This window comes from Elephas maximus, chromosome 3, assembly GCF_024166365.1.
Source record: "Elephas maximus indicus isolate mEleMax1 chromosome 3, mEleMax1 primary haplotype, whole genome shotgun sequence".
Taxonomy (NCBI): Eukaryota; Metazoa; Chordata; class Mammalia; order Proboscidea; family Elephantidae; genus Elephas; species Elephas maximus.
Genome location: NC_064821.1, coordinates 74,563,514 through 74,590,444, shown reverse-complemented (window position 1 = coordinate 74,590,444; position 26,931 = coordinate 74,563,514). Strand labels below are relative to the sequence as shown.

Here is a 26,931-nt window from a genome sequence, read left to right as displayed (position 1 = left end):
GGTTCTGAATCTCATCACTTCTGAACTATAAAAAGAACATATTTGACACAGAGGCACATACACACAGGGGAAAACAGATGCCATGTGAGGGTCATCCGTGAGCCAAGGAACCAAGGAGCCCCCAGGGCTATGAACAAGGAAGGAGTCAGCAGCACCAAGACCCTGATTTGGACTTCTACCCTCTAAAACTGAGAAAATAAATTTCTGTTCTTTAAGGCCCTCCAGTTGTAGTACTTCTGCTACAGCAGCACTAGATAACTAAGACACAAGCTAGAGAATCAGTCTAAGACTGCGGAGAAAAATAGAAAGGTACAGAAGAAGTAATGGAGTCCCTGCGTGTTGCAAATGGTTAAGCAGTTGACTACCAGCTAAAAGGTTGATGGTTCGAACCCACCCAGAGGCACCTCGGAAGATAGGCCTGGCGATCTGCTTCCAAAAGATCACAGCCTTGAAAACCCTATGGGGCACAGTTCTACTCTGCACTCACGGAGTCGCCATGAGTCAGAATCGACTCAACAGTAACTAAGAGCAACACAGAGGTAATGAAAGACTAGTTGCCCGACGTGGAGGTCAGAGTACTGATCCAGTCGGCATGAATGAGGAAGAGCCATGAGCAAATGGAACAGACGGAGTAATAAAATACAAGATGTTTAGAAAACTTTCCTGAGAAAGAGCAGGGGGCTAGAGGGGTGAAGTGACCAATCTAAACCTCCCTCTGTGAGCTGAAAGGACTCACTGAGTTCCAGGCAAAATGAATCAAATACAACTTGATGAAAAATGTCACAGTTCCAAGGATAATAAAAAACCTCTACAAGCATTTGGCAAAACACACACAGGCAAGCACACAATCAGCACTCACCAAACGAAACAGTGGTTTACACAAGAACAACCACCACCGCTAATCTGACCCCCTCTCCAAGGATTTTGTTTCCATAATACCAAAGGCCAGATTCAGTGGAGTTATGAGGTCCAAGAAGTCTTGATTCAGCCAGGATTTAATTCACTTACAAAAGTAACAGAAGATTATTTTCCGATAGGCACAAAAGCCACAGAAAATTGCCACTGGTAAGCTTCCTAAAGAATCTGCAAAGACATTGCAGTACACTGAATAATGCTCCCTAAGATATTAAAATCCCTAGAATCTGTAAATGTTACTTTACTGGGGAAAAGGGTCTCTGCAAATGTGATTAAGTTACAGATCTTGAGATGAGGAGATGATCCACAGTTTCAGGGTTGGCCTTAAATATGCAATCCCATGTATCCTTATAAGAGGGAGCCAGAGGGAGATTCTGTATACACAGAAGGGAAGGAGATGTGAAGATGGAGGCAGAGATTGGAGGGATATGGCCCCAAGCCAAGGAATGCTGACAGTCACCAGAAGCTGGAAGACACAAGGAATAGATTCTCCCCTAGAACCTGTTGACACCTTGGTTTTGGCCCAACCATCTGGCATCCAGCACTGTGAGAGAATAAATTTCTGTTGTTTTAAGCTATCAAATTTGTGGTAATTTGTTATAACACCCACAAGAAAAACTAATACAGACATATAATTTTTAGCCTACTGAGATGTTTAGAAAAAAGTGTGGAAAGACTTGATGACCGTTGGAGACTGTGTTTAATTTGGGTCTCAGGTCCCTGATTGTACTGTCAGTGGTTTGATAGTTGGGGGAAGTCATCTCAGTTGTTACTGAGTCATTTCCAACTCACTGTGACCCCGTGTGTGTCAAAGTAATACTGTGCTTCATAGAGCGTTCAGCATCTGACTTTTCAGAAGTAGATCTCCAGGCCTTTCTTCTGAGGTGCCTATGGGTGGCCTCAAATTGCCAACCTTGTGGTTAGTAGCCAAGCTCGTTAACCATTTACAACACTCAGGAACTCCTGGGAGAAGGGACAGGGGAAAGTGAAAACTTTTTATATTTTCTGTCTTATGTACAGTGGAGTAAAATGGTATATCATTTTTCTTAAATTTGAAAATTAGAGAAAATGTGAACTTAGTATTTAAAATTAACAGCTAGTAGAATTAAAAACAAAATGTATACATCACAAATCACTGAAGAAAGTTTGTAAACTAAGAAATATTTTAAAAAATGAGAAACAAAAGGAAGCAAGAAAATACATAAACAAAAAGCATAAAGTGGGGTGATGGCAATAAACTTGTATTAGTCAGCAATGGCTAACTGCTGTAACAAATAACCACCCAGTCTCAGTGCTTTGACATGATAAAGGTTAATTCCTCACTCACTTCACAGTTCAATGCTCACCTGCAGTAGGGAGCAGGGCCCCCGTGTGTGAGCGGAGGCAAGCTGGGGAGGTGCCTATCTCAGAGTCATTCAAGGCCTCTGGTTCCTTCCATGTTTGGATCCTCCAAGTCCTCTAGTGGATCCTCCACATCTGGCCAGCTGATGAGGGACGATAAAAAGCATGAAAGATTGGAACAATATTTTTTAGGAGCCAAGCCTTCCTCCCATGTACCATTGATCAGAACACATTTCACAGCTTCACCTAATTCTGGGTTGTGACTAGACAGCACAGGAAACAAGAGCTGGTGAACACATAACTTTGTCTCTGCCATAAAGAGCAAACATATCAGCTCTGATAACAGGTATAAATTCACTTTTGTCTGGCCATCCACTGTGTGGTAGGGTGTGCAGAAGAGGTAGTCCTGGAGCAGGCTGAAGTTACAGGAGTTCAGGATGGGTAGAGAGTGGGAGGGTTCATGAATGTGGAGCCCAGAGCAAAGAAGAGTTATTGTCTGAGGCTTGGTTGAAGGATGAGCAAAGAACCAAGGTCAAGTTGGAGAGCAGAATGCAAGATGCTGATCAAGGGATCTGCAAAAGAAGCAAGACATCCCAGAGAGAGGCCCTGGGATGATGGTGCACAGGAAACGAAGCCTCTATTACATGTGGAACAACTACTGGCGGACCTGTGGGCAGGGAGGGAGCTGCGAGGAGCCACGAGCTGGTGCCCAGAAGTCAAAGCTCCATATTACAAGACAAAAGTTCTCAGGTAGGGTAAAAGAACAAAAAATACTGCTAACCAGAAGAACACTAAAATATTAAAAATAAACAGGTTGAGATAAAAGTATACCAAAGAACACATGTAAATCAAAAGCAGACATTACAAGTTTACTAAAAAAAAAAAAGTAAAATTCAAGATAAAAATTCAAAAAAAAAACGTAAAAGCAGGAGGATTTCAAATAATAAAATGCATGGTCCACAAACATGCTAAGAGTCATGAATCTTACGTGCCCGATAACCTAAGGAGAAAACATTTAAAGTAACACCTGTTGGAAATACAAGGAGAAATTGACAAATTACTGCAAGAAACGTTTAAGAACTCCTCTTAGTACTGTTGAAAAAAAATAGAACAAAATGAAAAATTTTAGGTGATTTTACCATTTGTTGGGTTTATTCTCTGTATCAGGGTCAGTGGTAGATGCTCGATGTGTGATTTCATTTGCAATAATCCTCTTAACTGGCACTGCAGATACTGCTGTTGTTGCCATGTGACAGAGGAGTAAACTGAGGCTCTGCAAGATGAAAAAACTCGGTCGTGATCACCCAATTAGTTATCACAGAGCTAGTATTTGAACCCAGGCCTTTGACTCCACAGCCAGTGTTTTTTCCACTTTGTTATATAGACCCTTTAGAAGGCACTGGTGATTCAGTGGTAGCATTTTCGCCTTCCATGCAGGAGACCTCAGTTCGATTCCCAGCCAATGCACATCAGACGCAGCCACCACCTGTCAGCGGAAGCTTGCGTGCTGCTATGATGCTGAACAGGTTTCTGCAAAACTGCCAGACTAATACAGACAATAGGAAGAAAGGCTGGGTGATCTACTTCCAAAAAGTCAGCCAGTGAAAGCCATCTTCTGATCCAGTTATGCACCAGGTCGCCGTGAATCGGCCAACTCGACAGTAGCTGACAACAATATATAGCCTCTTTAGGAGGCCTGCGCTTTTTATTTTATGGAGAACATTTCTTCTAAAAATGTAGTATAAAAAATAAATCTGCCCCTCACAGAATCCCTGGCATCTACAGGGCAGACTCTATCTAACAATAGTCAATGGCAAAGCCTCCAGTCACACGGTGAAGGTGAGGGTAAGGCAGGCAACTGGCCCAGGGTCACCCCCGCAGGTCAGAGTGGAGCACAGAGCAGCCGCCTCAGCCGTGCACTCGCTGCGCTGCCCGGACCTCCCACAACACCAGTGACCACCCCAGCCCGTTCTTCAGCGTTCTCGGCAATCTGAAGCCAGTTTTATTCTTTCAATTTTGAAAATTACAGAAAAATCCTTTTTTGTATTGAATACCAGCTGGCCCCAGGAGAGAAGATCCTGTAATTTTGCTCTGGAAACCAATGCTTGCTTTGGGCTCTGTGCTATCTTCTCAGTTTTTGCTCTTTGGACAGTGCAATGCTTTATTATTGTCTGCTATTATGATCATGGTTTAATTGTTGGTTTGCAGCCTGGGTGGCTCAGAGGGGGGCAGTTTATAAAACAAGTACTATTTTCTTGTCGTCATTTCTAATGTCACTGAGGATAATTTAGGCTGCATTCTCATTTGGAGATGGGAGTGATTTCTGACCCCCTCCCCCTGCAGCAGCTGTTCACTCACATGCCATGTTCCCCTGATACAGCGGTCAGCTGCAATGACTCGGGTCCGTGAAGCAGCCATTGTGTTCACGCAGTGGTCATGGTTACCGAGGGGCACCGGAAGCCCTCTTCCAATTCTGGGTCCCCAATCAAAAGGCAAGTGAAATCAACAGTCAAAACACCATGGATTTTTTTCTTTTCTTTTCTCATTTTCACACATCTTTCTACCTTCCAGTGTGCTTGCTACCTGTAAGGATGAACCACCTGTAAATGGTGAGGGGGGCAGTATCCCAAAAAGCCTGATGTGTTCAGGTTTCCTTAGACTGAGAGAACTGAGGATCATAACCCCAGAGGCAGGTTTGGCCTGCTTTGTGGGAAGGTGCCATGTAGACAGTACTTGAGAGGTGGGGCTCCTGCAGACAGAACGTGATTCTCCCCTAGCTCCTTAGATTTAGACTCTTGTGGAACATCCCTTCCTGGCACTGAGGCTGTGAGTGTCATGAACCGTGCTGGCCTGGCCACAAAGCACAATGGAATCTCAGTGGTAGGTTGGTAGGAAGAGGTAAGGCGTGAGGACCAGGTGAGACCACCCTCAGCTGGGAACATACTATTGGGAGATTGTGGTGGGAGGTAGGTGTAGGTGGAAACACCTCGACAAAAAGGTGTGTGGAGACCTTGAACTTGAACAGGGACAGCCCCACAATCCAGAGCACCCTTATAGTTAAAGCAGGCCATGTTCCTGTCTGTATCATCAGTGCCTACAGATATTGACTGATTGGTTGAATGTGTGAATATCAGTATCAGTAGAGGCTCAGAGAACCAATAGGGCTGGACTTAAAAAAGTGAGACCCTGGTCTAGACTAAGCAGGGAGCTCTGGCACAGGTCTGTGTGGCTAGGTCCTGTCTCTGTGGTAGGGATAGAATGCCAAAGGTACAGTTGTAAGACTGGATATGGGCAGTAAAGAGAGATGTGAGAACCTCAAGAGAAATAGGAAATAACTTCCTTAGAACACAGGATTTGTTTATGTTGCCTATCACCAAGCGATATACACTTAGCAAGGACCGTGAGTGCATTTGGCTGAACTGTGGGGATCCCCAAAACCTGAGTCATTACCCATTCATTTAACCATCCAACCAAACGACGTTCACCAGGGACTTAGTGTGGGTCAGGCCCAGGGCTCGGTACTGGAGATACAGAAGTGAATGAGACCAGACACTACTGACCTGTCAGTGAAACAGGTATGTCAATGGATGCCTCTGCTACAGTGGGATCGTGTACAAGGAGCACCTCACCAGACTGGGGGGAGCAGGGAGGATGTGTAGAGAAGCCTTTGGAAGAGCTCCCCACCAAATATGGACCATCAACCAGTACAAGTTAGTCAGGTGGTAGGGGGGCGTGGACAGAGCTAGGAACCTTCCAGTAAGAGATAGGGAAGGCCCCGAAGCAAGAGAATAAGAAGTAAATGGTGAAGGGCCAGAGGAACAGAAGAAGGAGACAGGGGCCACTCATGAAGGACTTGGTGTGCCCCTAGGAAGCTTGGCTTTATTCTGTAAGGTCAGATGTGTGGTTCAGAAAGATCACCTTGGCCATGATGGAAGAGGTGGATTGAAGGCTGGACCCAGGAGGGCCAGTTATGCTTTTCATGCCTCTGTACATGCTGTTTCCTCTCTTGTGATTCTCTTCCTCTCTTTCGATTTCCTCATGAATTGATTTTCTTTCTTCAAAACTGCTTCAAAGACACCTCCTCCTTGAAGCTTTCCTTGACTCGCTCAAGTACAAGAAGAAGAAAACAAATCAGTTGCCATCAAGTCAGTTCCAACTCATGGCAATGCCGTGTGTGCCAGAGTAGAACTGGGGGCTCCATAGGGTTTTCAATGGCTGATTTTTCAGCAGTAGGTCACCAGGCCTTTCTTCTGAGATACCTCTGGGTGGACTTGAACCTCCAACCCTTTAATTAGCAGCCTAGGGCATTAACCCTTTGTACCACCCAGGGACTCCAGAAGAAGACAGTGTGAAAGAAAGGCCTTTGGTACCAAACAGACAGGGTTTGAATTCTGGCTCTGCCCCTTCCTAGCCGTTTGACTCCCAGGTGAGTTGACGTTGTTAACCCCTTGGAACTTCAGTTCTCCTATCAGCAAAATGGTGCAAATAGACTCTAAATTGCAGTAATTTTATGAGGATATTAGGCAATACGCATGAAGTACTTGGCACATAAGAGATTTCCCACACATGTTTAGTTCTTTCTCCTCCAGTTATTTCGATAACACTTTATCCCACTCTTTTAGCACTTATTATATATATGATCATGTTTTGTGCATCTGCTTCAATAAGCAGCATAATCCTCCAGGGCAAGGACAGAGCCTTCCTTCCACGTTTCCACAGCTCTTGGCAGCAAGCTTGACATGCAACAAGCGTCGTCCCTCCTCCCTGGAGTCTGCCTGTTTCGTGTCTGCAGCCCAAATAAACAAACACAGTTACAAGCAGTGCATCAATATGAGGGGATATCTTTTCCCTCCTTTCAAAACCTCCCCACCTGGGGGCACAGTGCAGGCACCAAAACCAAACCAAACCCATTCCAACTCACAGTGACCCTCTAGGACAGGGTAGAACTGTCCCATAGGGTTTCCAAGGCTGCAGTCTTTATGGAAACAGACTGCCACATCAGCTGGTGGGTTCGAACTGCCGACCTTTTAGTTAGTAGCCAAGTGCTTTAGCCACTGCACCACTAGGGCTTCTTACAGTGAGGATGGGTCCTCAAAATTGTCAGTATTTAAAAAACCAAAAGAAGACCAGACACCTACAGCGGAGCTGCTCCGGCAAACCCAGATGTCTGTTTTGGCCTAGAATGATCTCTATTGATCAGAGCCTCTAATTAGCATTCACGGACTTTGATTTCTACGAGATGAGAAAAGTATTCAATAGCGGTCTTAATAAACGCAGGCTGTTTGGCAAACCAAGTCTTTAACGGCTATCATAAGGGACTTATAACTAAAGAGTCACTAGCCTCCCCTGGTGGCACAGTGGTTAACTGTTTGGCTGCTAACCAAAAGATCGGCAGCTGGAATCCACCAGCTGCTCCTTGGAAACCCTATGGGGCAGTTCTACTCTGTCCTATAGGGTCTCTATGAGTCAGAATCAACTCAGAGGGAAAAGGGTCAGCTTCCTGCAGTGGCTCCTAACTAATGTCTCTGCTTCCACTCTTGCCTTTGCCAACCCATTCTCTTGAAATGCAAATCAGAGCCTGCCAGGCCTCCACTTAAAATCCTTAGCTCACAGAATAAAATACAAACTTCTCCCCCCACCCACAAGGAGCCACATGACCTGGTCTCTGCCTGCCCCTCCTGGTCCAGCTACAGCCTCAGTGGCCTTTCTGTTGTTCACGAGCTCCAGGCTGGTTCGTTGGGGCCTTTGCACATGCTGCCCTTTCTGCATGGAAAGCTCCCTCCCATCCCCTGCTCTGCCCTGCTCTTCACACAGCCGGCACCCTTTGAGTCTCTCATCTTGCTTAGACGTCCCCTACTTAGGTCTCCCACGGCAGCCCTATTCAAAGTGTCTCAGCACCTTGTCATTTCCTTCACTGCATTTGCCACAGTTGATCATCTTTTTTTATATGCAGAGGCCAACTGCTATCCAAAAGATTGGCAGTTCAAGTCCACCCGGAGGCACCTTGGAACAAAGGCCTGGTGATCTACTTCTGAAAAATCAGCCACTGAAAACCCTATGGAGCACAGTTCTACACTGACACACAGGGGGTCACCATGAGTCAGAATCGACTTGACGGCCACTTGTTTGGTTTGGGGTTTTATATGCAGGAATATTGCCCATCTCCAGAAGCTCCCAGAAAATGGCACCCTGTCTGTCATGTTCACCCTTATATCACAGCACCCAGCACATACCAAAAACCCAAAACCAAACCTGTTGCATTCGAGTTGATTCGAACTCAGAAAAACCCTATAGCACATAAACCAAACTAAACCCTTTGCTGTGGAGTCGATTCTGACTCATAGTGACCCTATAAGACAGAGTAGAATCACCCCATAGGGTTTCCAAGGAGCAGCTGGTGGATTCAAACTGCCAACCTTTTGGTTAGCAGCCAAGCTCTTAACCACTGCGCAACCAGAGCTCCAACAGGAGATGTTTAAATAAATGAATGCAGGAAGAGGTTTGGAACTTTGGCCGCTAACCTTTCAGTTGCCAAGTTGTATTATTTCTGCATTCAAAGGATCTCAGGCTCCTATAAAACTAATCCTCCTAGGATTTCATTCATTCATTCAATGATGCGAAATTATTCACCTCGAGGATTTCAGTCTGCCTCTATTTTCTACTTAAGAGGATAAAGACCAAACTTCCCCACCCAATATTGAGAGCCTTCTCTTCCCTCTCGAAATCAGCTTTATTCACTGTGACATCCTAACAGTACCTGAGCTCAGGTATGGGAGTTGTCTTTTTTCCCTCAGACACCTTCACCTCCTCTCTGCCTCTGGGTTCACATCTCAGATTACTTATTACATCCAAAAAAAGTACACTCCCTGTCATGCTACCCAAACATCAAGTCTCTTTTCCTCCTTCCTTCCCTGATACGTCTGGCCCCCACAAACCTCTTTTCTGAGAGCACATGTAACAGCAGCTGCATAGCGTACCAACCACTCGGTCTGCTTCCAGCGCTGTCTGCCTCATTTCCCGGTGCTGTTGAGCAACAGGGGGAAAGCAGAGAAGGAAGAGTGACTCGGCACAGCAGAGAGTGTGCCTATTTGCTCTACCTCCTGGAGCACCCCTTCTCCCCCTTTTCAACCAAATGTGGGCCCCCAGCTTGCCAGCCTGTTCCCTGCCAAATGCCCTGAAGAGAAAGATGCCTGTCTGTGTTCACTCCATCCGAAGCCTTGGGAGGGGAGGCCCGCTAGGGGGTTAGAATGCAGCCACTGAGAAAACTCACACCAGCTCCTGATATTGAGCACTCTCCACCTGTATCTGTGAAAAAGTCTACCTAGGAAATCCAAGAGACTCACTTGGATTTTACAAGAACTAATTGATGACTGCATAAAAGAAATATATATATATATATATGTAAGGAACAATAAATAACTAGCAAATGTAACTTAAATCTCATTCACAGTGGTACCAAAAACAATAACCTTATAGACTCCCAAGGAATGGATTTAATAATTAATGTGCAAGGAAGAAAACCACAAAACTGCCAAAATGCACAAACTAAAAATAAATTGAGATCTCTACAGTGTTCCTGGCTGGGAAAAATAAGTAGCATAAAGATACCAATTCTCTTCACATTAGTCCATAGAGATAGATAGGTGCCATCAAGTTGACTGTGACTCATGGTGTTGCCCAGTCCTGCTTCATCCTCACGATCGCAGGCATATTTGAGTCTATCATTGTGGCTTTTATGCCAATCTGTCTCACCAAGGGTCTCCCTCACCCTCGTTGGCTCTCTGCTTTACAAAATGTGATGTCTTCCTCTGGCAATTTATCCCTCCTGATAACGTGTCCCAAGCAAGCGAGTTGAACAATGTTCTATTGTGATCCATAGGTTTTCATTGGCTAATTTTTGGAAGTAGATTCCCAGGCCTTTCTTCTTAGTCTGTCTTAGTTTGTAAGCTCCACTGAAACCTGTCTACCATGGGTGGCCCTGCTAGTATTTGAAACACTGGTGGCAAAGCTTCCAACATTATAGTAACACACAAGCCACCACAGTACAACAAACTGACAGAAAATGGGTGATAGAATTAATGAATAAATGTGTGCAATTCCAATCAAAATCACAATGGGATTTTTTTTGGAGGGGGAACTTGATAACTATAAAGGTCATTTGAAATGGTAAATTTTGGAAATTATCTAAGAAATATTGGGGAAAAGTATGAAAGGTAATTTGCAGTAATAGAATATAAAAATGTAAGAATATGAAAACCACAATAAACTGAGTAGCTGTGTTCCTGGTAACACAGAAAAGGCCAAGAAGGGTGCCACTGAAACTGAGGGGAGGGCCTGGAAAGAGAACCATGACCAAGGTGACATTTCAAACCAGTGGGGAGAACCTGGATTATTTGGCGTAGTGGTTAAGAGCTAGTGGTCTGGCTGCTAACGAAAAGGTCAGCAGTTTCAATCCACCAGGTGCTCCCTGGAAACCCTATGGGGCAGTTCTACTCTGTTCTATAGGGTCGCTATGAGTCGGAATCAACTTGACAGTAATGGGTTTGTTTTTTTGTTTTTGTTTTTTTTCAGGGTGTATTCATTCCACAGGTACTCATGAGCACCATCCACAGTGTCAGGCACGGGGACCATAAATAGTGAGCAAGATGTAGTCCTGCCCTCTTGAAAACAATATCCTAGTTGGGCAGACAGATAGTAAACAAATAAGTATGCTGTTGCTAGTTGCCACTGAGTCAGCTACGATTCATGCTGACTCTACGTACAACAAGATGAAATATTGCTACGCCATCTTCATGTTTTTTGCTGTGCTCGAGTCCATTGTTTCAGCCACTGTGTATTTTGAGGGCCTTCCGAACTAGGGGATTCATCTTCCCGCAGTACATAGGATAATATTCTGTTGTGATCCATAACGCTTTAATTGGCTGATTTTCAGAAACAGATTACCAGAGCTTCCTTCCTAGTCTGTCTTAGCCTGAAAGCTCTGCTGAAACCTTCCCACCATGGGTGACCCTGCTGGGATTTGAAATACCAGTAGCATAGCTTCCAGCATTGTAACAACACACAAGCCACCTCAGAGCCAGAAACTGACAGATGGGTGGTGGGAAATAAGTATTATTGTTAACATTGAGTCAGTTCCAACTCACAGTGACCCTATGCACAACAGAACGAAACACTGCCCTATCCTGAACCATCCTCACAATCTTTGCTATGTTTGCGTCCATTGTTGCAGCCACTGTTGTCAGTCCATCTCATCCAGGGTCTTCCCCTTTTTTGCTGACCGTCTGCCTTACCAAGTATGATATCCCTCTGCAGGGACTGGTCCCACCAGATAACATGTCCAATATACGTGAGACGAAGTCTCGCCATCCTTGCTCCCAAGAAGCATTCTGGCCATACTTTTTCCAAGACATACGTGTTAGTTCTTCTGGCAGTCCATGGTCTATTCAATATTCTTTGCCAACAACCATAATTCGAAATCATAAATTTGTATAGGCTGTGATAAATGCTAAGGAGGAGGTCAACTTGGTGTTTTGATAGACAAAATATGGAAGAGGTTACTTTAGACAATTGGGCATCCATTTGGAAAAAGCAGCTAGGTCCCTACCTCAAAAATGCAGCTATATGTGTGCAAGGAAAATGTTAAGCTTTGCTTTTTAATAATTTCAAGAGGAAGGGGGTTTTCCCAGGCATGACATGACGCCTAGTATCCTTAAAGGAAAAGATTAACATATTTGTTTACATAAAAACGAATAACTTCTATGCCAAAATAGACACAGTAAACAAAATTTAAAGGGAAATGAGGCACCAGACACTGAGAGAAAATATTAGCAACAAATATATAAAAGAGGAGTCAAAACATATAAAAGATAAAATTATAAGGTATAAATATAATGAAAAGAAGCCGAAAAATATGAAGAGATGGCCAGTAAATATTTGCAAAAATACCCAACCTTACTAAAAATTATCTGAATTGAAAACCAGTGAGATTCCATTTTGGGCTAGCAGATGGGCAAGTATTTTAATACAGAATATATCTGCAACATCATAAATCCTGACGTTGGTGAGGTGAGGGTTGGGGAGAATAGTCACATTAATACTGTTTAGTGGGAATATAAATTGGGTTAATCATTTGGGAGGGCAAATTTTAAAATATACATACCCTTTCTCCCTCCAAAAAATATTCGTACATATCAACTGAATATTAACAAAACCATGCAAATTTATATAGAGATAGATGTGTCCGTTGCAGTCTGATGTGAAATAGCGAAATACAATAATGCCCATTTCTGTAGAAAAAATGAAGTAGATGTTGTTGTTAGTTGCCATCATGTCCATTCTGATTTATGGCAACCTTATATGTAACATAACAAAACATTGCTCAGTCCTGTGCCATCTTCATGATCGTTGGCATATACATGTATATGTCCATAACATATTATTTTAGATGAAGAAAAAAAGTTATACAAAACTATGTAAGGTATGGCCTCGTTTGGGGAAAAAAATATGTATGCACGTACATTGAAAAAAACGTCTGTATGGATAACCTAGTATTAGGTGAAGAACTCTGGAAAACTGGTTAGTTGTGTGAGAGAGAGAGCAAGAGAGACTAATTTTCTTTTATTCACTATTCCTGTATACTGTTTGCCTTGTTCTGCCTTGAGCACATCTTATTTTTCTAATTTCAAAGGACATTTCTAAAAAGAGTGATAAATGGATTGGATCCTGTAACAGAAAAAGGACGCTAGTGGAAAACTGGAGGAACCCAACTACGGCCTAGAGTTTGGCTTATTATAATGAACCCATGTTGGTTTCTTAGTTGTGACAAATGTACCGCAGAAATGTAAGATGTTAGCAGTCAGGAAAACAGTGAGAGGTCTATGGGAATTCTCTGTAGTATCTTTGCAACTTTTCTGTAAGTCTAAAATTATTCCAAAATTTAAATATATATATGTGTATATATATATATGTTAAAAAGAGAGAGAAAGGGGAGGGAGAAGGAAAGGGAAGGGGAAGGGAGGGGAGGGAGGTGGGGGAGGGGAAGAACACTGGAACAAGAGGGCCAGCGAGTACACTACTTGTAACCAAGACATCTTTGGCCAGGGCCTTTTTGTCCTGGAAAAATTTGGGTCCCTACAGAGCTCCCTGACTTTGAGAGCTGTCTCTAGCAGGCCTCTCACACATGGAGACCCCAGCCTGGCCTGCTGAAGCTTGCAGGGGTTATCTCAACCAAGCCTCTGTGTAGCTGATACCCCCGGAATTCTGCTCTGAGAAGCCTAAGAGTGGAGTAACTTCCACACATCCTTCAGGCCTGGGTTTGGGCACCGTCTTTGCTGGAACATCTTCCTTGGTGCGTCAAGATGGTCCTCTATGTGTTTCCATTCCGGCCTCCCCTTCCTCCTTTCAGATCCTTACTAATTTGTATGTGACTGTATAGTGATGTGCCCATCCCCTCACCAGATATCGGAATGGCTTCTCAGAGACCCCACAGTTCCCTCTGCCCTTTAGCCCCTATTTTTTTAAGCCTATCCTTTATCCAGCCCAAACCACTGCCTTCTCAACAACCTCCCCACCATCACCACCAATCTAGAAATGATAGGGCTATGGGCTCAGGAGTGAGGTCTGGAGCCGGGTAGGGTTGAGGAGAGGGGTGGGGTCTGACAGTGGCAGCATGAAGCTCATAATAATCCACAAGATAGACAAAATCCACCCTTCGCCCCGTCCCCACTGCTGGTCACGCCAAGCTGAGGAGCAGGCAGGTTGGAATCATGAGGACACTGCTCAATACTGCCTTCTCTTCCTTCCTACAAGTCTTTCCATGGGTTTCAGACCCTCCCTGACTGGAGTCCCTGGAGAGGAGGGGCTCTCTGGGGTGACTGCGTGCCCTCTTGTCTCGCTCAGGCTCCACTTCCTGGTGTTCGACACGGAGGAAGTCCATGACGTTCTGCGCATCTGGGACGGGCCTGTGGAGAGCGGGGTCCTGCTGAAGGAGCTCAGCGGCCCAGCGTTGCCCAAGGACCTGCATAGCACCTTCAGCTCGGTCGTTCTGCAGTTCAGCACCGACTTCTTCACCAGCAAGCAGGGGTTTGCCATCCAGTTCTCAGGTCTGTGCTCACCTCCGAGCAGCCCCACGTCCCTTTGTCCTGCCACCCGACACCAACCCCCTTCCTTCTCCCTCTGGTCCCTCCCTTTCCTCAATCTCTCCATTTATGTAAAGATATTTTTGAGCATCTGCTCTGCGCCTGGTACGCAGGAAGCACCCATTCAGATATCTGGTCGGGGGATGGGCACATCAATATACATTCACATACAAAGGGGTAAGGATCTGAATGGAGGAAGGGAGGCCAGAATGGAAACCTATAGAGGGCCACCTTGGAGCATCAAGGAAGATGTTCCAGAAAAGATGGTGCCCAAGCCCAGACCTGAAGGATGAGTGGAAGTTGCTCAAGAAAAGGAAGTGTTTCAAGGAAGGAGTGGCCACTATGACATGGAAAGGTGCCACTGAGCTGGGCTTTGGAGGCTTCATGAACCCTTATTAGATGGAAGAGAGGGAGAAGGAAATCCTAGCATGGAGAATACAGGACAGTGCAGAAGCAGAAAAGTAGGTTCCAGAAATATAGGGTTGTCCATTGTGGCTGAAACACAGGAGTGGAAGAATGCAGAGGAAGTACAAGCTGACAGCGGTTCCGGGCGCGGTGATAGACGAGGTGATATGACATGACATGGTACAGGTCTTGGTAAGGACTGGAAGCCAAACACAAGTAGTCTCAACTCAATTAATTATGTACTACAGTAGCTAAATATGGAGGAGCATGACAAAGAGCGACCAAAAATGGGCAACGCTGAAAGGTCCAAGTCCCAATATTGGATCATTTATATGATTGGCCCTGTCCCTTCCCTGAAATGAATCATCTCATCTCCTCTGAAGTGCCTGTTCCATCACTCATCTCCCTGAACAAGTGACTCTCGGTTTATGCTCCCTGTTTATTATACAGCAGCTGTCTTCATTACCATCTCCTTACTCCACCGTGGGGGGAGGTTTCCATGGGGATTCCAGAGCAAGTCTGTGGACACCTGAGCCATGGCTTTGATGCCACACTTTCACCCAATGGTGTATCAGTTCATGGGGATTGGCATCTGTCGCTGGCACGGGTGAGGCTGTACAAGTAGTCCCTGACTTACGACATATTCAAGTTACGACAAACTGCATTTACGACCATCTTTTTTCTTTTTTGTACACCTTATCATTAGTGTTACATTGCAGTACATAATGTGCTGAGGTTATCATTCTCAGATGTTCAGTTTTTATGATTTATTGTTCAAACATTGCCAAAGTTATAGATACTGATAATAAAAGACAATAGTGAAAAGCAAAAAAAAAAAAAAAAGTGGTATTCGACTTACATCAGAACCATAAGTGGTCAAATGGTTTGCACTTGACTTCTAAACTAAAGATTTTAGTTCGAACCCACCCAGTAGAACCATGGGAAAAAAAGGCCTGGTGATCTACTTCTATAAAGATTACAGCCAAGTAAACCCTGTGGAGCAGTTCTACTTTGTAACACATGGGGTTGCCATGAGTTGGCATTGACTCAACAGCAATGTGTTTGGTTTTGGTTTTTTCATGTTCATTCATGGAGAGAGTACATGAGTGACATTACACTCACATAGGGATTAAGGTCCCACCGGAGAGCTAGAGTGTAAATGAGCATTTCCCAAAGTCTGTTCCCTAGAGCTACATGGGATGTTAATTGGTATTGCAAAGAAAAGAAGTTCAAAAGGTCAAGTCTTGTTGGGAATGGGGTTGAGGCAGACCTAAAGAGGTTTTCTTTAATGTGGGGCTTCCTGGAACTTTTAGTATTTAATACACATGAATTCAAGGGGTGTCTGGTGTGTCACAGTTTGCAAACATACTTGACCATGGATGGATTTTTTTCTAGGCCATCTCAAGAGGCTAGGATTTCATGGAACAAACTTTGCAAATTGCTGGGATAAGCAATGGAAGGATCTCATGGCAATAAGGAGGGGGACATGCAGTCTCTCTCTCTCTCTGGGGAAAGGAATGTTATGAATAATTAAAGCCAGACATGTATTGTTCTCTGACTGTGCCCAAGCCATTGGGTTTGGCTTTAAAAAAAGAGAAGAAAAAAGGCTCATAATTGTCCTGACAGAGTCCCCCATGGATTTGCATCATCTGACCTCCACTGTGTCCTAGGCCTGCCGCATGGGACAGACAGATTCACTGGCCACTGTCACGCTCTGTGCCTTTGCTCTGGCTGCTTTCTCATGTGTTGCTCATCCCACAGAAATCTATTCATCCTTCAAGGTTCATCTCAGATGTCACTTCCTCCCAATCACCCGCTTCAGAATAAATTGCTGTAGCCTCTAGCCCTCCAGCATTTGACTTCCACTTCCTCAGTACATTGTCAGTACCACACAGTCTGCCTTTCTTGGAGCTGGTCACCCACTTGTTGTCACATGGAAAGCTCTTTGAGGGCTGGAGCCACACTGTGCCTCTCAGATGCCCCCACAGTGAATGCATGCAGTAGGTGCTCACTCACAAATGAGCACAAGAAGAAATGAACAGATGAATGGATGGTTTTCTCTAATATGAGTTTCCTTGAACAAGCTGCTCTGAGCATTTCTTAGGACTGCAGAGCAGGGACTGGTCAGGCTTCCTAGCCTCAGCTCCTGAAGGCCGTGGCAACCCAGCCCAGTGTTCTGGGCATAACCAAGGTTTGGGAAAGGTCACCTTCCCTGTTGCTGTCATCAGTCGGCAAATACCAGGACTACTCTAGGGAGGCAAGAGTGGCTCACCCCATGTTAACTTTATAGTGTGTGTTTGACAGGGGATTGTAGGGAAATGCCAGGGACGATTAGTCTAGGCTTGGCTTATTAAGTAAACATGACTGTGTAACATCTAACATCCTGTCTGTACCACGTGAATCCAGGCTGCCGCTGGAGGCTTTGCCAAGCAGCTCAAATTCAAGAGCATTAAAGAGAGAAAGTGAGAACAATGAAAGGTGAGGGGGGCGCACGGAAGGAGAGGGAAGTACAATTGCTACCATCTATTGAGGGAGTGCCATGCTAAGCTCTTGCCTCCATTTCTCTTACAATTTTCACAGAACTTTACAGTATGGGTCCCGTTATTAATCCACGTTGCAGATGTGGGCTCTGAAACCGAGAGAGGTTTCTCAGCCAAGGCCATCTAGTGAATAAGTAGCAGAGCCTGGATCAAAACCCCTGTTTCTAATTCCCAAACCCAAGCTGTTAATCATTGCAGTCTGTTGCCAACCATATAAATATTCTTTCCAAATATGGCCAGAACAGTGAGCTATTTTTCTTCTAGGGAATCATTTCCGCTTGTAGAGTTGCTGTGCAAAGTTTGAAATGAAAGCTAAGTCTTTTTTTCATTGGGAAAAAGTAGATTGCTCTCTATTTGACTTTATAAATAAAGTCAGTGTCAGATGGTGACGATCTGTCCATTCATTCATTCAAAAAGTATTTATTAAACACGACTGTGCTGGGTACTGTTCTAGGCCACAGTCCCTGTTCTCATAGAGATACACAAGTGATATACAATAAAGATGCAAACAAATTAGCAAGGTCATTACAGACTGTGCTGTATGAAAAGAGCAAAACAGGATGATGTGATAGAAGGTTAAGGGATGAGCCCAGAGGAAGGTGCTCGAAGAGACCTGTCTGAGGAGGTTACATTGGAACTGAGAACTAAATGACAACATGGAGCTAGCATAGGAAGACCTCCATTCCAGGCAGAAGGGCCAGCAAGTGCAAAGGCCCTGAGGGCAGACTGGGCTTGGTATTGGACAAACATTTTACAAACGTGGCTGGGGCATCGTGATGGTAGGCCATTAATGGTGTTAAGGATTAAATCTGGATAAAAGCAAAGAATATGTTTTTAAAACCTGATGTCAAAAGAGGAGAGCTTAAGATAGGATTAAGATATACTAGAAGCTGGGGAACTTTTTTCTATAAAAGACCAGATAGCAAATGTTTTAGGCTTTAGGAGCTATCCATTCTCTGCTGTAATGACTCAGCTCTGCTGTTATAGCATGAATGCAGCCACAGACCATAGGTAAATGAATGAGCATGGCTGTGTTCCAGTAAAACTTCATTTACAGAAATAGGCATACAGCCAGATTAGGCAGTGGGTTGTGTTTTGTCATATACTGTCTCAAGATATTATTGGATATAAAAAAACCCATTGCCATTGAGTCATTTCCAACTCATAGCGACCCTACACATCGGATATAAGGATTAGATACGGTAACTCCAGACTCATCCATACAATCCTCAATCTTATAATTAGCGGTACTAATGTGTACAATTTCCCTAGGCCGGTGCTTCTCACACGTTCCCACTGAAGCCCTCCTAACAGCAGAGAGAGTGAGTTCACACCCCCAGGTCATCTGGACGGTGAAGCAAATACAAAATCTCTTTGAGTCTTTATGTTTTCACTTAAGAACTAATGTGAACTGTACATTCTACTCTATCATAAATTCATTTGTTCTACAATCAAAATCATTTTTCTCAAAATGTTTTAGGAAAACCCACCCTCTGAGCAAATGAGCATTACTTATACTGTGGCCTCCAGAACCTGCTGCCCCCACAGCCTGCCAGTCACAGTTTGCTCACGATGGCATAGACCGGCACCAAGCCCCACTGTCAGCTCTGGGCTGTGGAGGCAGCTGTGGTAATTACAGCTGCCCAGAAACCCTTCTCTGGACTTTGCCTTTGATACCAGTTCCTTTGACGTGGTTCCAAGTGCTGCATTGGTTTATTCCTTTCCTCGTCTATTCTTTTATTCCTTCCTTTCTTCCATCACTCACTCAGCGTTTCACAACACCTGCTCTGGGTTAGGTATTAGACTGCAAACATCTCCCACATTCCTGAGTTTTTGAATTTTTAATACTTCTCAGTTACTCATGTTTGTTTTGAGGTCTACCTTGCCACTTGCTACAAACATTTGATTTTTCTTTGAGCATAGTTTCAGTATAGTGGGTCCTTGGTTGTTTGCCATGCAAGAGAGAGCATGGTCTTCACCCAACCTCAGCAGATCTCTGCCATCCCACCACCACTGCTCAGCATTCAGGCAAGCCAGCTCCAGACTCCTTGGCAAACAGTTCTGATTGAATATGTTGAGTTTTATGTAATTATCTTGTCACTCCCTTATACTGATAATGTTAGTTACATTATGGAAAATTGCACAGCTTTGTCTATGCAGCAACACTTGTGTTCTCAAATCAAATTGAACTCAATTCTGCAATCATAACAGTGCCATCACGATTAACTCCTAGTATTTTATGGCAGGTTGATAGTGGTAATGCTGAAGGTATTGGTGGAATGGATGGTGGCGGTGTCATGAGAGTGGCAGTGTGATCACAGGTTGTGGAGGACACAGTGACAGTAATGGTGGTGAGAATGGAGATGGTGGCACTGCTGCTGCAGCTGATGACGGTGATATGGAGATAATGGCAGCGGACACAGTAGTGGCACTGGTGATGGAAGTGACAAGCTGGCAGACATGTTGCCAACCTCACTTTCTCTTCTGTTTTCTTGTCTTAGTGTCCACAGCAACATCCTGCAATGACCCAGGGGTCCCGCAGAATGGGAGCCGGAGTGGCAGCAGTTGGGAAGCTGGTGACTCCACAGTGTTCCAGTGTGACCCTGGCTATGCACTGCAGGGAAGCGCGGAGATCAGCTGTGTGAAGATCGAGAACAGGTTCTTCTGGCAGCCCAGCCCACCAACGTGCATCGGTACAGAGCCACTACAGAATGAACTCTCTCCTCTGGTTCCATTAGTCATGTGCTCCAGACCCCTCCACCTAAGCAGCAGCTACATCCTAGGTCTGGGGCAGGAGAATCTGAATAGCTGAAAGTCGCAGATGACCCAAAGCTTAGCCTTCTTTGCATGCATGCGCGCATGCGCACACATACGCGCACTCATCCACGCATTCACGTTCCCACTCTACTCGCCCCAACCAGCCCAAACCAAACCCACTACAGTGGAGTCGATTGCAACCCATAACGACCCTATACACACTACAAATTCTTCACTCTATAAAATAATCCTCAAGATTTCTAAGTCAAGCATGTCTGTCCTTCTTCTCCCTGGTCCAGGATGTATAGGTTGGAAGGAGGACAATGAGCCATCTCAGGTAGTAAGGGTCAACCCCACCCAGTTGCCATTGAGTGGATTCCAACTCACGGTGACCCATTGTGTGTCAGAATAGAACTCTGCTCCAGAGGGTTTTCAGTGGCTGATTTTTTGGAAGTAGATTGCCAGGGCTTTCTTCCAAAGCACCTCTGGGTGGACTTGAACCTCCAACATTGTCGTTAGCAGCTGAGTATGTTAACAGTTTCTACCACCCAGGGACTCCAGTAAGGGTCCTCAGATTCTGAAATGGCTTTCCTATTATCTGAAGCCCAAGAAGGGCACTTTCAGGCTCAGGATATAAAGGAAAGAAATTTGCTTTTCCTTTTCTGCAGGAAATTATTGGTTACCTGGATTTTGGTTCCCTAGATCCATCCTTAGTTTTAAAATCTTCCCATTTGACAGGGGAAAAAACGTATGCTCAGAGACTTGCCCAAAGTGATATAGCTTATAAGGACTGGGGCCTCAATAATCCTGCACCCCAGATACCTGAGACTGGGAGGAGGAAGGAACTTGAAGGCAGAAGGGAGCAGGAAAGAAAGAGAAATAGAAACAAACATTCCAAGTGCGCTCTTCCACAAAGTGCTTTTTCTCAGGCAAGGTAATGAATGCATTTATCTCCCATTTCAACATTGGTATTAAAAAAAAAAAGAGAGGAGGAAAAAGAGCCAATAGCTGTTGAGTCCTTTCTGTGGGCCAGCCCCATTCTGGGTGTTTACTTACATAACCTCGTTTAATTTTTCCTACAGCTCTCTGAAATTAGCCCCATTCCTTCATTTTACAGTTGAGGAAACTGAAGCATAGAGAAATGTGAATACCTTGCCCCAAATCACAAAGCTAGGATATGGCAGAACCAAGATTCATACACACACACACCAATCTGAATGCAAAGTCTTTCATTGCCCTGCCTCCCCGCCGTCTGCCTTGCTGGAAATGGGTTCCAGGGAGCTCCAGAGACATTGCTCCGCAGAGTCCACCCTAGCCGTGCCCTGCACCTCTTCCCATGCAGGCTCATGGGGGCCTGTCCAGCATCAGAGGACTGGCCTTTGCTAGATACAGCTGTGAGGCCTGGCATTGACAGTGAGTCACTAAATCCTGCTCCTCACTGGTGATTAAGAGACACATGACATGGTATGTGAGACAGAGAGTGAGGGGAATGGACAGAGGACAGTGGAGACCTGGGTTCTAGAGCCAGCCCAGTCCTTAACTAACCAGTTGCCATCAAGTCAGTTCTGACTCATGGCTACCCGCTGTGTTTCAAAGTAGAACTGTGCTCCGTAGGGTTTTCAGTGGCAGATTTTTTGGAAATAGATCAGCAGGCCTTTATTCTGAGGTACCTCTGAGTGGATTCAAACCTTTCAGGCCAGGAGCCACCCAGGGACTCCCCTTCCTTAACTTTGTGTTGTGATATGTAGAAAAGACAATGGGATATTGAATTATGTTGATAAACACTTGACCCACTTAGGTGCTAACCCAAAGATTAGCAGCTCAGGTCCACCCAGAGGCACCTCAGAAGAAAGGCCTGGCAATCTACTTCTGAAAAATCAGCCCTTGAAAACCCTTTGGAGCACAGTTCTACTCGGACACTCATGGGGCCACAGTGAGTCGAAAGCAACTCATTGGCAACTTTTTTGGTATTGGTGGGGGGAGGAGCGTTGGTTCCGGGATCTGCCCTTCACTAGTTCTTCAGTCTTAGGAAAACTGCAACTCTCTGAGCTTCACCTTCTTCATTTGTACAGTGAAGGTATATATACTTCCCTCATGGGCTTGTAAGCGAGGAAACACCTAACCCTAATCTCAAGAAATCCTGACTCCCTTCCCTCCCTCCCGCCTCACTCTGCTCTTCTTCCCTCTGTTGTTTCCGTCTTTCAAGTCTTTGGACTCGCTTCCCTCAGTAGAATTCCCTCCTCTGGGAAGGAATTTTGGGAAAGCCTGGGGGAGAATGACCTCTGAGGCCCCGTCCATAGCCAGTACTCTAGAAGGCTGTGGTTCCATAAGCTTACAGAAAAGCAGGTGCTAAGGCAAGACTGTCCCCGGTGGACAGGAGGGTTTCATCTTGTGAGGCTGGCGAGAGTAGTGACTGTGCAGCGAGCAGGGCAGAGAGGTTAATTCAGCTTTCATTACCCATTCTTTTACCCTCGGCTTTGGGAAATGTTCCTCAGGCAACAAAATAAATGTCTTTGCGTCTTCTCTCAAACAGACTGGAAATCCTTCTGACAAGCCCCTAATTTCCAGCTCTCTTGGCAGTCTGCCATGACTGGGTCTAGCTGGCCTTAAACCCTTCATTATACGGAGGAAGAAAACAAATATTTATTGAGCGCCATCCCTATGTTAGGCACTGGGCTAGATATTTGTGGTTGTCAGCTGCCATTGAGTTAGCCCCCAAGTCATGGCAACCACACGTACAAAGGAATAAAACACTGCCTGGTCGTGCACTACCCCCATGATCAGTAGCAGATCAGCCTGTTGTGATCTGTAGGGTTTTCATTGGCTGATTTTCAGAAGTAGATTGCCAGGCCTTTCTTCCTAGTCTGTCTTAGTCTGGAATCCCCACTGAAACCTGTTAAGCATCAATAGCAATACACAAGCCTCCAATGACAGACAGGTGGTGGCCGAGCATGTGCATTGGTCAGGAATCGAACCCGGGTCTCTGCATGGAAGCCGAGAATTCTACCATTGAACCACCACTGCCTCTCATTACTTCCATTTAAATCACCAGGTGGTAAGTTAAGAGCTCAGGTTCTAGAATCCAGCTACCTGTGTTGGAGTCTGACTTCACCACAATAAGCTATGTGGCCTTAGGCAAATCACTTAACCTCCCCGTGCCTCAATTTCCTCACCTGTGAAATAGGAAAAATAATAGCATTCACCTCAGAAGGTTGTTTTTAGGATTAAATAAGATAATACTAGGAAGCACTTAGAACCATGCCTGATTCATAGTAAACTCTGTATATGTTAAAGCCATTATCATCATTATACCTTTCCATCTTGTAGATGAAGAAATAGAGACTCAGAGAGGTGGAATAACTTGCCCAAACTCACACAGCTAGTAAGTGGCATTGTCAGAATTTGAACCCAGGACTGTGTAACTTCAAAATTGATGCCTTTTTCACAACTTTCACCTCTCAGGACAGCCTGCCTATTTCTTGGCCAACTGGCATGAGCAGCGACTTGCACCCACTCCCATGTGGGCACCCAGAGTTTGGTGAGGTCTAAGTCTGGGTCTGAAGAACAGACCCATTGTTCTCTATTTGGTGGTGGGGAGTGGACAGGCCATGACCATGGGTGTCAGGACAAATGCCCTGAAATGGAAGTTAGTTCTGGTTCCAGCTTGGCTCCCTAGCTGCAGCCCCAACCCAGGGCCCACTCACAGTGCCGAGGCCTCATTTGGTCTCCTACAGCTCAGCTGTCCTGCTGGCTAGTGCCTGCGTCTGCAAGAGGGAAGGGGGACTTTTTTCCCCTTCAGACCCCTCTGTCAGCCCTAAGCAGCAGAAGCCGTCCTTTTGATGAAGAGCCTTAGGAGCCCAGCGCCAGGACCTGAGACATAACTGGCAGAGGGCAGTGAGGCCCAAGCCTGGGTCCCAAGTAGGAAGCCCAGCAGGGGCTGAATGTAGGCCCAGCAGGCTGATGCCAGGGAGCTTTCTGGGAAGGAGCTGTGCCAGGGCAGATGCCTAGAACCCAAACTTACTAAGGGCAACAGGAGCAGTTTCAGAAACACCCAGACTCACCCAGTCTGTGTCTGCTCTAAAGAGGTGAGATAGAAGCAGACCTGATTCAAGGAACCTTCTTCATTCCTGTAGACACTCTTAACTGCTAGGGCTTCTCCGCCACCAGCATGTGGGGAAGAACACTCTTTCTTGTCTACTCCCGCTGTCACCAATGATTCTGAGCCCATATAGAGGAATGGGAAAATCATGGGCTTTGAGTCTAGAGTGATAACTCTCTGAGCCTCAGTTTCCTCCTTTATAATAATCCATGGCTTTGTGTTGTTATGAGACATAAATGAGATAATGTATCTAAAATGCTTTTTGCCATGCCTGACACATAATAGGCACCCATTTCAGTATTTCTTGCACTCAAGATGGTCTTAGTCACTGCTATTCATGACGACTCAGGTTCCATGTTCCTCCATGTTAGGGCTTTTGTGGCCCTATCATTTTTTAAAGAGACCCTGTTGAAGTCGATCCAGCCCTTTAAGCCTCACCTTCAGTAAAAGCCACAGAATGAGGCAATAAAACTCAGCTGTACAACAAGCAAGCTGGCTATTCTTACCTCAGCGCTTGGAGATGCTCTTTGGCTCCCACCTCAATGTCGTCTTGGATTTGCTGGCCTCCCCCTGAGTGGCTGGCTCTCGGTGCTCCTTGTGGGTACACCTTTTGCCAACTCCACTGCCAACCTCTGATGGTACCCTGTGGTTTATCCCTATTTATCTCGGCTACACTTTCCTGTTAATAACCCCATATACTTCCAAGTTACTACTCTGTCAAACCTCTTAGGTCATAGAGCGACAGCCCCAGCCATTTAGGGGGGAGAACCTGATTCAGAATATGGAAGAGTTGGCCAGAATGTGCCTGGGTGGGCAGCTTGCTGTGTCATCCAGCCATGCCCCCCTGCTTGGAAGGGCTGTCATCTCAGGGGAGAGAGGCCACCATGGATTAATTGGGAATTTGTGAGAGCCCCACATAACTGAGGTATAGACTAACTCTTGGACAAGGCCTTTTAGAAAGCCGGAAGGTGTCTGCAGCCCTAGACAGATGCCAAGAACACTGGTAGTATAGAAGGCCAGCAGTTCTTGGCAGGTGAACATGATCATGTTTTCCTCTTCCTGACATCAAGTGCACCAGAACTTATGGTAAATATCTACAAAGTTCTTCTGGAAACTGAATATAAAGGTAGTGAAGAGAGGACCATCTACTTGATATGTCTAAAATACAGCTGATGGCTACCATGTATTGACTATTTATGCCAAATGCTGTAGCAAACATCTCCTATAATCTTTACAACCACCCTGTGAAGAAGGTACTATTATCTCTTCTACAATAGATGAAGGACACTGAGATCCAGAGAGGTTAAGTAAATTCCCTCAGGTCACACAGCCAGGAAGTGGCAGAGCTAGGTTTTAACTTAGGTCATTCAGACTCAGTCCCTCCTCTACTGTATCTTATCAATACCCATTAATATTTGACTGGGGTGAAGGGGACAGTCTTACCTTTGTCTTCCTCTCTCCTCAGCTCCCTGTGGCGGAGACCTGACGGGACCCTCTGGAGTCATTCTGTCACCAAATTACCCAGAACCCTACCCGCCAGGCAAGGAGTGTGACTGGAAAGTGACCGTCTCACCAGACTACGTCATCGCCCTGGTATTTAACATGTATGTACCTTTCCCCTGGGTGGGAGACAAAGGGTTCAGACCAGTTAGGGGTTTCAGGACCCAGGTCTCTAGGTAAGTGTGCATAGGTCTTCTGTAAACAGAGTTCCCAGTTCAGTGGGAGGTGAAGAAATTGAAAAAAAGAGAAAGTAACATTTATTGAGGCTTTCCTATGTGTCAAGCCCTGTGCTTGGTGGTTTCACATATATTTTCCTATTTAATCCTTCATAATAATATATGAAGTATCTATTATTATTTCTGTTTTACCTCTGAGGATATTGAAATTCGGAAAGCAGGACTTTGCTGGTTCCTTCTTCCTCTCCCTCTTGTGTTTTCCTTCACCGCTCTCCTGGAGTCTTCCATCACACTCCCTAGCATATGCTCTCCTGTGCTCCTCCTAGCTACTGCCCTACTCTTTTATTCCTTTTACAAGCAAGCTCTTCAAAAGAATTGTCTCTGCTTTTCTCTACTTTCTCACCTCCAGTTTACTCTCAAATCACTGGAGTCTGGTTTCTGCCTCCACTGTTCCATAGGAAACGCCTCAGTTAAACGTTAGCAACAAACTCCTTATTACCAAGCAAAATGAGGCTTTCCATGTTTCATCCTAGTCCACCTCTTGATCACGCCCTCTGCTCTTACGGTAGTTTTCCCTTGGTTTTTGTGAAGTTACTCTCCCCTGGTTCTCCGTCTTCCGTGATTTTCACGTCTACCTTTTCTTGCCTCTCTTCCTTGGCCAAAGTCAGTCACTGGTTTCTTCTCTCCTCACCCACACTTCCTTCCTGGACAGACTCATCCACTCCTGTGCTTTCAACTTCCTCTTGTAAGTGAGGATTCCACTCTGCCTCCCACCCAGACTTTCTTCTGACCTGCAGGTCCCCATATCCAACTATTGGACATCTCTTTGCTGCTTACAGGAATCTCAAATGCAATATGTGCAAAATTAGAAATGTTACTTCTCCCCCAAGACAAGCTCTCTTCTGAACACTGGAGAGTGGCACCGTCTTCTACTTTTACTGCTTCATCCAACTAGTGACCAAGGCATGGACCTTCTACTGCCTTGGCATTTCCCACATGTTCGCCTCTTCTCCATTCTCCCAGCTACTGTTTTAGTCCAAGTCCTTACCATTTCCCATCTA

At 45.2% G+C, this 26,931-nt stretch overlaps 1 protein-coding gene across 1 annotated transcript in view; it reads left to right on the top strand.

Moving 5' to 3' along the window:
* Nucleotides 1-26,931, top strand: part of CSMD2 (CUB and Sushi multiple domains 2) — a 786,100-nt gene that overhangs the window by 605,452 nt on the left and 153,717 nt on the right. Inside the window, exons 26-28 of the mRNA XM_049878694.1 lie at nt 14,155-14,357; nt 19,840-20,031; nt 25,660-25,798. Coding sequence (XP_049734651.1) covers nt 14,155-14,357; nt 19,840-20,031; nt 25,660-25,798 — 534 coding nt within the window. The remainder of the gene's footprint in view (nt 1-14,154; nt 14,358-19,839; nt 20,032-25,659; nt 25,799-26,931) is intronic.